Here is an 11,640-nt window from a genome sequence, read left to right on the forward strand (position 1 = left end):
AGAGGTGGGCAGTTAGTGAGCAGCAGAAAATGAATAGCAGTAGCAGGTCCTAGTGCAGAAGGCCACCTAAGGCATATGAACAGAATCACTTCAGGTAAAAATACCCTATTAAACTGCATATTTAATTTACAATTACATTAAAAGTAATGCACATTCTCCTTTTAAAAATTAAAAATATTCAACAGTAATTTTGAAAATATAACAACATTAATTTAAACTTAAACTCCTCTAATCATTAAAAAAAATCAAAGGCAAAAAAATTATTCAAGCCGTACATTTGCTGCCAACATTTTAAAGATAACCAAACTATCAAACTCACAGAAGCAGCTGCTGAGCACCTCTGGGCAGGTTGTGCTGCAGCAATAAAACCAGCCTTTGGCATCTGAAGCTTCCTAGCAGGTGCAGAGAAAATATTTCTTTTATTTGAGTTCATTCAGCTCAACTCAATTAAGCAACTAGTCCATTCAAAGAGGAGCTACTGATCAGGACTTAAAAAAACCTCATGAATGTTTCTTTCCATTGCTGTTCTAAGAATAAAGAGAGGATGAGATAGACTAGTTCTAAAATTTTTACAGCATAGCGATTAGAAACCACCAGTTTTGACTACAGATAGGCCTTTCAGACATTAATTCTCTATTGCAAAACATTTCTCAATGAGTTTTTTCTTCTGAATTGGCTGGCTTCTATGTGGTGCTATTTATCTAAAGGAAGAACATTTCAGAATTCTCGTTTCCTTCATTGTAATCGATGCAAATCGTCAGTAAAAAAATCAATTATCTAATACAAGAAATGTCAACACTTTCTATTTTCATACTAAAACATACACATGAAGAATCAGAATAAGTGTACATATAATAAGCTACCTAATTGCTTAAATACAGGCACAGTGATTAATCAAAGTAAGTATAACATTAAGTGCAAAGGCTATATTTAATTAAAACTCTATCTCAATGGTAATAAAGGAGGTTAAACCTTTCTTTACAAAATGATTAAGTACAAATGCAAAACAGTTAAAATGAGGCTTACTGTTGGCTGATTTAAATCATGATTAAAATCAGATTTACAATGCTGTGAATCAAATTGAAAAACATAGTACATGGAAGGGGAGGTAACTGTTTTGTTAAATCTGGGAGCACTGCATTTCTTATCTGGAGTCAGATGCCAATTTTACACATCGTACCCAGAGGAAATGCAAGCAAGTTGGAGAGGGATGAGAAGAACAAGAGAAGGAGTTATGAAAGATGCACCAAAAGAAAAGGCTGAAAAAGGTTTATCATAGGAAAGGGAAGTCAAAGGTGTTTTACTAATTGCCAATGTGTAAAATGTTATTATAAAGAGGATGGTGATCAGCACTTTGCTATATCCACCCGAGCAGAGAAAAAAAAAAGGATGGAATTAAGCGACCAGCAAGGGAGATGAGGTTAGGTACCTGGAGAAGCTTTTGACCTTTAACTACTAGTTACATACTTGAAAAAAACGGATGGTAGACTCTGCACCACAAGTCTGCCTTACAGCAGGTTACACAAAAGCCTGCCTGGGAAGATCTGATCTGTCTGACCCTGGGAGAGAGCAGGGGACAGACCAGACGACCTCTGCAGGTCCCCTCCAGCCTTACTCTTACAGTTCTGTGGCACCTTCCTAAGACTTGCTGTTTCTCTTAGAAACCAAGCTGCAGGAGGCAGGTGAATGTGTGATAAAATCAGATTTCATTCCGCAAAGAATGAAGTTTCCAGTCCAGAGGGGTGTGGACAAAATCTTCAACATGTGATGTCGATGCAGCCACTAACTCCTGAACATAAAACAGATCAAGAGAGCCAAGTGGGAGTTTTTAATCTCATTATATCCTTGAGCAGGAACCTGGTTAGCTCTGAATGGCCTAGGTATGTGAATACCCCAAACATGTCTATTACACTGCTCAGTGGGACCTTTTCTCCCCCCGTGAAACATGCAGGCTCTGAATGACAGGTTATAACCAACAGGTTTGATTTCTTTTTCCTGTGTGGCTTTTGCACAAAGCCTTTCTTTAAAAAGAAGCCCACTGTATTTTATGAGGAGCATGTTCACCCAGCACAAGTGCAGGAGCACTACTTAGCTTAAGACAATTGCTGATGGGAAAAGAAAGGAGATGCAGGACTAACCTGGCATTTGCCAGGCTTCCAAAGAACCTGTAAGAGATGCATATGACTTTCAAATTTCCTTGATGCATTTTTCATCTCTTCTTAACTTAAATCAGCCCATGCATCCTCATTATCACTTAGATTTACAACTGTCAGTGCCTAGTTAACCAGAGAATTTTTCTCTGTATCAGATATTTAATGATTATGTTACATATGTTTATGTAACATTAATGATTATATTACATATGACTCAGCTGTCAAGATCGCATTTAAAATCATAGCCATTTAACACTGTCAGCCCCCCAGCGACAAAACCCCCTGTAACTGGTAATGTTATTAAATGATGCTTCATTTTAGTTACAGTTTCCAGGAATGATCCGTATGGAGAAGCGCAGGAGTTGCATAGCATGGTAACAACATCAGAAACTGTTCTGTTATTTACATGCTTGCTTGCTGTTAAAGATAACAGAACCAAGACCTTTACATGCTGCACAAAAAAAAAGAATCTGTTGTGACATAACAAAGATCATTAAAATCCATTTAAAGGTATATCTGAAAACCTGTGTTTTCCGAATAAATCAATATAATCCCCAAGAGTAAATCCACTGAGAGATTAACATTTACTGTGCTTTCTAATTGCTATACACTAGAAAATAGGAGTCGTGTTCTCCCTTCAAACACAGATGTTTACACTCCCCTTATGCTTTTATCACTAACGGCAGCAATCTTGGCTGGTGGACAAACAACACACTTCGGTTGCCATTAGGTCTGGCAACCAGCCAAGGAGACTGCCTTACATGCGTAAAATTACGTTCATTTATGACTGTTTGCAGGATTCATTGTCAAAGAGGGTCCTTTTGGAAAAAGCCCTTCTTGTTTCCTAAAAGTCACTGAATAAGCCCAGCATAATACTTCTGCAACAGAATAATATAAAAGATAATTTTAAAATACTTTTTACACCTGATCCTAGTAATTTGTATGTGCCTTCTCTTCAGATTTTTTTTAATAAACGTCCAAAAGGCGTAACACACCGAAATCTAGATCGCCGCTTTCATTAGATGCCTTCAGCATCAGCTCTCCTCTTCCACCTAAGGTTACAATGAACACCTTAAGTTCTATTAAGGCTGAAGAGCCTCAACCAGGGGGGAGCTGAGTTTCTGAAGGACAGAAACAACTACGAGTTGTTTTCTGTGCAGGGAGATATTCAAAATGACATTCAGAAATTACAAAAAGGCAAATATACTTTTGTATATTTGTACTTTTATACTTAAAGTGAGAGGGTACTTACAGTAAATGCAATGCATTAGGATATTAGACCTCATTTCCTCTACCCATTCTCTGAACAGCTGAAAGAGACTTAAGGAAATGAGTCAAAATCCTGGAAGATGTTTGTACTAGATGAAAAAGAAAACAACATCTGTAAAATCATGTGTCACATGCATAGAGCAAGACAATGTGCAACGCTTGATCTCTGCAATAGCATTCATCTTCATGGACAGAGACAAAAAGCTGAAAAGTGGCTTAACCTTGAGCAATTACTCTCTCTCTTCTACAAGATTGCTATGAGATTAGACCAGTTGTCATGTATTGTAGATAAACATGTATGTTGTTGAAACTGATGCTGTGTGGTTCCTGTTTCATCCAGAATTTGTTATTCCTTACCTTCGGATTACACCAGCGTTTACTGAAAGTTCAGGCTAGAAAGCAGCTTTCTTTCAAACTAGAAATGTGCAGTATTTGGTATTTAGTTTGACAGCTCCAGATATGCCTTAAAAATCTTTCAAACAGCTTTCACTAACAACGATTTATAGTTCAGACAGAAATCCACAGATCATAGATGTATCACCAGAGTCTCTCACAACAGACAAGAGAGAAAAGGACAAGTTTCACTACAAGAAAGTCCTACCAACTGGAACATGACTCAGATGTTCTTCCTAAGACCTGTCCTAGCTCTGTTTACATATGCTAAAGACATATCCTTTCCAATTCCACCTGTGTCCTGGTGCAACATGTCCCTTCTGGAGGTGACTCAGAATCCTTTGATCAATCCAGGCACCTGCAAAGAAGCATTACTGTTTGGACAATCAACAATAGGTTTCTGGGAGGGCCGAAGCGAGATGGAAAGCAGCAAGGAGAGGCAGATAACCCAACAGTACTACAGCTTCAGTCATCTGTTGACAAGAGGCTCTCTCTTGCAAAATGAGCACATGGAAGTGCCTCCAGTCTCTATGAATGGTACTTAAAACAGGATGCAACTGGGAGTCTCGCATCTTGCCAAATTTATCACATTCTTTATTATAAAGCCTGAAGAAAAATCACTTAAGTACTTGCTGGGAGAGGGTTCCCAGTTGTAACGGAAGAAAAAAGAGACAAGTATTGAGCAATCTTTGACATTTCCATTCTGCTCCTGGCAGTGGCCTTGGGACACATTTCTGCACAGGAGAATCTGCACTGCCACAGGGGAGGGAGGAAAAGGAGAAGGAGAGAGCAGAGACAGAAACAGGGGAGTGGGGAGGGCAGGATACTCAGAGGGTTTGAGGGGGTCAAGGCAGCGACTGAGTGACAGCAATCAGAATCCTCATCAAGTTCAATCTTCCTCCTTCAAGCCTCCTCCCTCGTGGCTGACAGGTAGCAGGAAGCATCATAGAAATAGACATTCTTCCCTCTGGGCACAGGGAGAGCCTCCCATTACTCTGCAGCTGACTGAAAAGAAAAAGGCTGTATTGATGGATGCTGAAAGGAACTATGTCCATTCTTCCATGACCATGGGATGGAAATGCCACAGAGACTCTGGCAGAGAACTGGGGGGCTGGGAAACAGGGTGAGCCTTGGGGGAGGACAGGAGATGCACAGATAAAAGCTCGTTCCAGAATATTGCATAAAATGAGGACTAGGCAATCCCCAAATGGAACGAAAAGTGGAAGCATGTTAGGATGGCAGAAAAACGAAAAGTAGGAAGGGGTTGTGGACAGAGAAGATGAATGGTTTACCCTCCAAGAGGCTATATTAAGGTCTGTTTTCTACATCCTACTTTCCCGTTTGCAAGCAAAGGAAGAAGTTCTTGACTAAAGGCCAAATAAAGATACTTAATATAAATTTGTGTACCAATAAACAACAGGAAGGTCTCAATAGGGACTGTGGGAGATAACCCAGTCCAAGCATCTGCACTGAGGCAAACCCAAAAGGAACCTGGGGTCATGTTAGCTCCAGAGCACTCTAGCACAGCAGACCAGCTCTGTCCTGGCTGTCACTTCTGATGCCCTTCGTGCCCATGCCAGGACTCAAGCCATCACTCTTGATACCTCCTCCAGCACAAAACTAGCCCTGAGTATTCCTACATCTGTGTGATATAGCTGCTTATACATACCCCAGTCAGTTGTCTTTTGCAACAGTTATTTATACCTACTACACAGTGTATTTTTGCCTGCACAAGGTTGTCTGATGTGCCCTTGAGGTGAAATGTCTGAACCCAGAACCAGAGGAAGGGGCCCGAGAAAGGTTCCCTCCTTGCCTCTCCAGTACTCTGGAGCCTGCAACTCATGTCTTCCAGGAGACACTGCAGGTCTGACCTGTTTCTTAAGCTTTCTGTAAGGACAGTCTAATCGTATGATGAAGGATAACCACCAAGTGCAGGCAAGAAATAGACGAAATAAAGAAAGTTGGCAGGTATTAATCATTTCAACTTAAAAAAAAAAAATTATTTCCTTTTTCTTTCCCATCCCTGTGGCCACAGCACTAGCATTTTGCAGATGTATGTGGGTATTTCTAAATAGGAAAGTCCAAATTGTCAGATACCACACTCTAGTTCAGATTATCAATAAACAAAAGGAAGCAAACCCAAACAAAAATAATAACAAACATGTTCATAAATCAACTACTGCCCCCTCTCACATCCCAAAGTAAAGTGCTTACAATGAAGACGCTTAAATTGTCTCTACTGTTAGTTCCTGGTAATTTTAGTTTTATTTGCTCCCAGTAGCAACGGGCAGAGACTTGCGGAGCCCTCACCGGCTGCTCTCCCACAAGGTGCTCTGCAAGGCTCCTCTCTGTTGGTGGCAGCAGACGTTAAACACCTAGCACTGTGCATCGCTTCCCTGGATCCTCAGCTTGCTCTTCGGGAAGTAGCAAAATACCCTTTGACGTTATCCGCTTTCGGACTTCGGCGCAGGGGGCCAAATTTCCTCCCTGGGTGCAACTCCTCGAACACTAGCAGCGACCTCAGCACACCACCTCCCTCTGCAGACCCCCGAACGCCTCCCAAGCCTACAAGCCGCGCAACGCGCTGCGCGGCGACTCCGAAAGCCATGTGCAAAGTTGCCCAGCGCTGCAGCCAGATGCTGTTTTGAAAAATCACTAGCCCCGGCCGCTAAGGCTGGGAGGTTCGGCAGGGAAACCCCCTTTTACCAAGGAAGTGGAAGGGAACCTTTCGATTTACACCCGACACACCGAAGTTTTAGCACCGACAGACCTCCCGAAGGCCTGAGCGGCACCGCTTGCCCTCCTCTTCAACGCGGAGGATCGGCAGTGCAAGGGCACGGCGGCTCGGACGCCTTGTCCCGCGGCCAGCCGCCGGCCCGGCCCCTCCGGACCGCGGGGTACCGACCCGCCGGGGCGCAGCGGCGCACCGACCCCACCACACCGCCCCCCCGCCCCGGGGAGGCTTCACCTCTGCTGGGGAGCGCTGGGCACCTGACGGCGGCGGCTCCTTTCCTATTGTTCAGCGAGCACTTCAGTGCGGGGACATTTTGTACCGATTACCAGATAGTTTATTATCAAAACAGCCCGGGGAGATGGGGACGGGGTCTCGCTGCCAGCCTCGGGTAACCGCGCACTGCAAACAAAGGACTTTCCACCCCTCCCCAGCGGGGCGTCCCGCAAAGGCGATGCCAGGGCAAACCGCGGGCTGCCGCCGCGACCCCCCGCCACGCCGCTGCCCAAGTTTTCCCCGCAGCCGCCCACGCCTGCCCCGGCCCCGCCGCGCTCCGCGCCCGCCCGCGGTTCCCACCTGCGGGGAAGAGGCTCAGCAGCAGCACGGCGTGCGCCAGCTCCCAGGCGAGGTACGCGCCCTCCATCCCGCCGCCGCCGCCACCCCCCGAGCCCGGCGCGGCGCGGCTGCCGCTCGCACCGCCCGGCGCGCAGAGATGCCCGAGCCCCCGCGGGAGGGCTGCGGTGTACAGCCGGCCCCGCCGCGCCGCCGCCGGCTCCGCCTCCGCCGCCCGCCCCGCTCCGCGCTGCGCGGCCCCCCGCGGCGCCCTCCGCGACCCCGCCCCACCTCGCCGCCACCGGGGATGGGCGCAGGTGAGAAGCTCCCCCCACCCCGCCCCGGGGGAAAGGGAGCGTCCTGGTTTTCCTCGGTGGGGCTTACCATAAAGACACCACTCCCCCCAGCCCCCAAAATGAGATGATTTTAAAAAGAAAAACCCCTGTGGCGGAATACGCACACAGTGCTGTGATGGGGGAGAGATCGCCCTCTTCGCGGGGTAGCGCTTCAGCCGCGCTGGGCACTGGCAGGTGCTGAGAGGAGGGGTCGGGGCTGTGGGGCTGGGTGAGCCCGGGGGGCAGCGTGGTCCCGGGGGGGTGGGGGGGAGGTTGGGAGGCGGCCGGGCTGGGCAAGGGGCCTAGAAACAGAGGGAGCATCCCTCAAAGGGCAGGTACAAAGCCGTTTGTCGAGCTCTGAAAGCCTCACTCATAGATCCTGGAGGTGTCACGGCAGATTCTACGCACCAAAGGTAACGCTTCTGCCCCGGCTCGCACCGCTGAGCTCTCAAACTGTGCCCGCTCTGGGCTGTCCCTTGTTAAGGGTCAGTCAGAGCACCAGTAGTGAGACTTAAAAGTGTGTGCTGTGACACAAAAAGAAGGATTGAAAGAACTGGCTGGTTTGGTATGGAAAAGAGAAAGCTGACAGGGAGCTTAAACATGGAAAATGTTCTTACAAAGAGGATTGTGAGCAATTGTTTTTCATGTCCCTCAAGGGCAAGATAAAAAGTAATCCATTTAGTTCTCAGCAGAAAAAAAAGAAATAGCTTAAATGTTAGGAAAGCACTTGCAAGGAGTAAGGAGAATTTGGTCTATAAATGCATGGCAGAGAAGGGGTTTTGGAATCCCACCGAGGGAGTTTTTCGAGCACCAGTGAGGCAATTGACAAGGAAGATCTGGGAGCACTTGCTTCTGTAGCTACAGAGCTGGACCTGCTCTTCAGGCAGAAATAGTACAAATGACAAAAACGTCTGTCTTTAGCACTGTGTTGTCTGTCAGTGTCACATGCTGCAGAGGTGAAAGAAAGATGTATAGGTGACCTTATAGTCATCCATGCATTTGCCAGCTGCCTTCTGCCCAGGTGTTCACAGGCAGCACCCTAGCAGGCAGGTGGGGGAAGAACACACAGACTGTCAGAAACCCCATACCAACCCTTCTGGATGTACAGAAAAGAGAGAGGGACACACAGCAAAACCTTCACCCGTGGAAAAGCATAAATGTAGATTTCTTGAAATGTGTTTGTACAGATCAGAAAAGTTATTGAAGGTAAATTATTCCTTTTTTTTCCCTTCATCTTCTTTTCTTTTTCACTCCTGTCAGATTTTTTTCCAAGGTTAATAGCACTGTCCCATATGGTCCAGCATGAGATGAAAGTCTTGTCTTATATGTTTAAAATGGCTCTCTCCATTTCTTTACTCTCTTTCATCTCTGACAGCCAGTCTCTTTTGATGGGTGAATCCTTCCTCTGCTGCAAAACGGAATACATTTTTGTTAGCACACCAACAATTTCAAAATCAAACATTGTTTTTAAATCATGTCTCTCACTAGGTGCTAGCCTCATCAAATTAATTCTAGGTAGAGGGGAAAAAAAGCTGAAATACTTAATTTTTCTGTGCACTCCAGGTTTTCTGGGTGTCTTTGGCTTTTATTTTTGTAGAAGAAAAGAAGAGAGTTGGAAATTTTTTATATAAATACTTGAAGCATTTATAGTTTAATTTCTTAAAGATGCAAAGGCAGTGGACAATATGTTACGAGAGGCTTCCTCTGAGACATTATCAAGAAACATGTGATGTTGTTACTGTGACAGGTTTCTCCCTGTTCTTCTTGATTAGTGCTCTTTCAGTTAGCGGACTGCCTTTATGTCCTGCACATCCCTGATCACATGAAGCCAAACTCCGCATGGCCCCACATCATGTGCCTCATTTTCATGAGCATTAGCTGATTGTTAGACAGCTCAAAATCAGAGTGGCAACAATATTATTCCATGTACTTTGCCTGGCTATAAATAGCTACAGTAAGTGGGAAACAAAGGTGAATCAGTTTAAACCTTGCTACTTCATTTATTTTTAATAATCATAATGATAAACACAGTTGCCCTTTCCACCTCTGTCCAATGTATTGCACTGAATGTTGTAAGTTCTCTCATCTGTATTCTGTTTGCATTATAGAAGAAAAAGAAAGTTTCTTAAGCAGTGGAGGATTCTTTTAGGTCTTTTTTCTACCTTTGTCCAAAATATGTGAGCTTAAGACAGAAAGGATCTTCTCTGCGTTTGCAGCCAGCCTCACACGTTCCTCTCTTCAGTCATCACTGTGGTACTGTGGCAGTATGTTAGGACAGTTAGTGCTGTCGCTCCTCATTGTCTGCTGGAACCAACTTGCAGTAGGTTGATGTTGGGGGGGGGGGGAGGTGGGCAGGAGAGTGGGGCAGAAAGAGAGCTCTACAGACTTTGAAGACAATGGACGAAAGATAAGAATTATAAGCTTGGAGAAATATGTGAAACCCTGTATTTGGAAAGCTCACTTCAGCTTGAAATCCTTGAAGTGATTTAACATTTATGGACCAGCTCCTTTGAATAGTCAATTCAAAAGATTGCTTTTACACATCCATGAGGCTGCTTACTGGAGTAAACACTGGATAGATCGATAATATTGGTAACATTGAACAACTGGTGCACTAATGAAGGACTTAGGTTATTTCTGTACTTGAATGAAAATGCATTTGGAAATTAGCTACTTTGATGGTTGCAAGCAGTTTATTTGTCAGGGCTATGAAAACCTTTTAATTCTAAATCTTTACAGCATAAATAATCCGTGGGTTCTATTTTATCTATGGCATGACATATCTAATGAGAAGAGAGGAAAATACCCTTCTGATACAGCCAATCAATGCCAGCTAAAATCCTTCCTGATAACCCTGTGATAATGACTTCTTCTGTAAGGTTATACTTTCCTTTTTCTAAGTTGCAGATTGATAGATCTTGGTCTGGGGCATCACTATTCCATATAAACTGGCAGCCCCAGCAAGCCAGACAGCTCCAGAATTAACTCCTCTGTGATTCCTGAAGGCTTTGAGAAATTATGAGAGTTTGAAACGTGTATCGATTTACCAATGTTGATGTAAAAGCTATCTAAACATTGGCATAGAAGTTTGTTAAGCTTTTAAAAAGTGAAAAGTGGTTAAATTTCTGCGTTGTGCATTCATCTAAAACAGCATTTTTGAAGAGTGGCTGTCAGGAATGTCATATGACCACCGTGCAAAAATATATACTCAGCACTCTGCTGTATCTTAATTTTAATCGACAAAACCATAGCTGCGGATTTTCTAAGCCTCTTGTTTATTAATAAAAAAAAAAAAAAAAGTGATTTCTGCTAGTCTAAACTGTTGGTACAGCAAGGTATAATCCAGCTGGACCTGTTTTCTAGAAGCCTTGAGATTTTGGGACATCCCATTGCGTTTAGTTTTATTAATTTCTAGTCTTCTACATCCTCACACTGACATGTAAGGGTGGGTAAGTGGAGAAAACTGATGGTATTTGATAGACATATGTCTTAAAACTTCATCTGTAGACGGTAGGATTATAATGTCTTCCATGCAGTTTAACTGAAGAAACTTCTGCTGTTTTCAGCAGGGATGACATGAAAATAAATGCAGATAAAGTGGACACCTTTATCTCATTCCCCCTGGAATATGAGCCTTCAAACCGAATCCATTCAGTCTTACTAAAGTGGGAGGTATCTCTTATTCCCTTTTAATCCAATTTTGTAAAATACTCATTAAATCCCATTGTGCTCGTGTTCTCAAATCAGCATTGCCATCCTAGTTAATTAAAGCATTTTCCAGCATCGAATGTCAAGAGCCTAGATATAATCGTCATTGAAGCTTGAAATATATGCTATTTTTAAAGACATCTTGTATTATCACATGCATAGCACACTATTGTAAAAACTGTCTTATCAGTATAAGCTTAAATGGAAAATAAAGGCTCTAATCTTCTTGATAGCATTTTTTGTTAGTTTATAGCCTGCAATCTTACTGAGAAAAGAGATTTGTCTTTACGAACTGCCAAGTACAGTTCTTGCCTTTATCGCTTGCTGCTTTATTTGCACAGGCCGCTGTTGAGAGCTGACTCCATGCAGCAACTTAGGTCTTTTCAAGTGTTGTTTTTGCTTCTTTCATTTTGTTGCTGTGTTTTTGTTTTGTTTTGTTTTGTTTTTAAATAAGTTTAATATATCAAAATAATTGTGAAGTAACAGCTGATGTGGCTTC

At 43.7% G+C, this 11,640-nt stretch overlaps 1 protein-coding gene across 1 annotated transcript in view; it reads right to left on the reverse strand.

The window, feature by feature from the left end:
• The window catches only part of KIT (KIT proto-oncogene, receptor tyrosine kinase), a 54,815-nt gene extending 47,626 nt beyond the window's left edge, over positions 1–7,189 (reverse strand). The window contains exon 1 of the mRNA XM_086464042.1: positions 7,123–7,189. Within this exon, the coding sequence (XP_086320168.1) occupies positions 7,123–7,189 (67 nt within the window). The remainder of the gene's footprint in view (positions 1–7,122) is intronic.
• Between the last annotated feature and the right edge of the window lie 4,451 nt (positions 7,190–11,640).

Source organism: Leptosomus discolor, chromosome 4 (genome assembly GCF_034619465.1).
Source record: "Leptosomus discolor isolate bLepDis1 chromosome 4, bLepDis1.hap2, whole genome shotgun sequence".
Taxonomy (NCBI): Eukaryota; Metazoa; Chordata; class Aves; order Leptosomiformes; family Leptosomidae; genus Leptosomus; species Leptosomus discolor.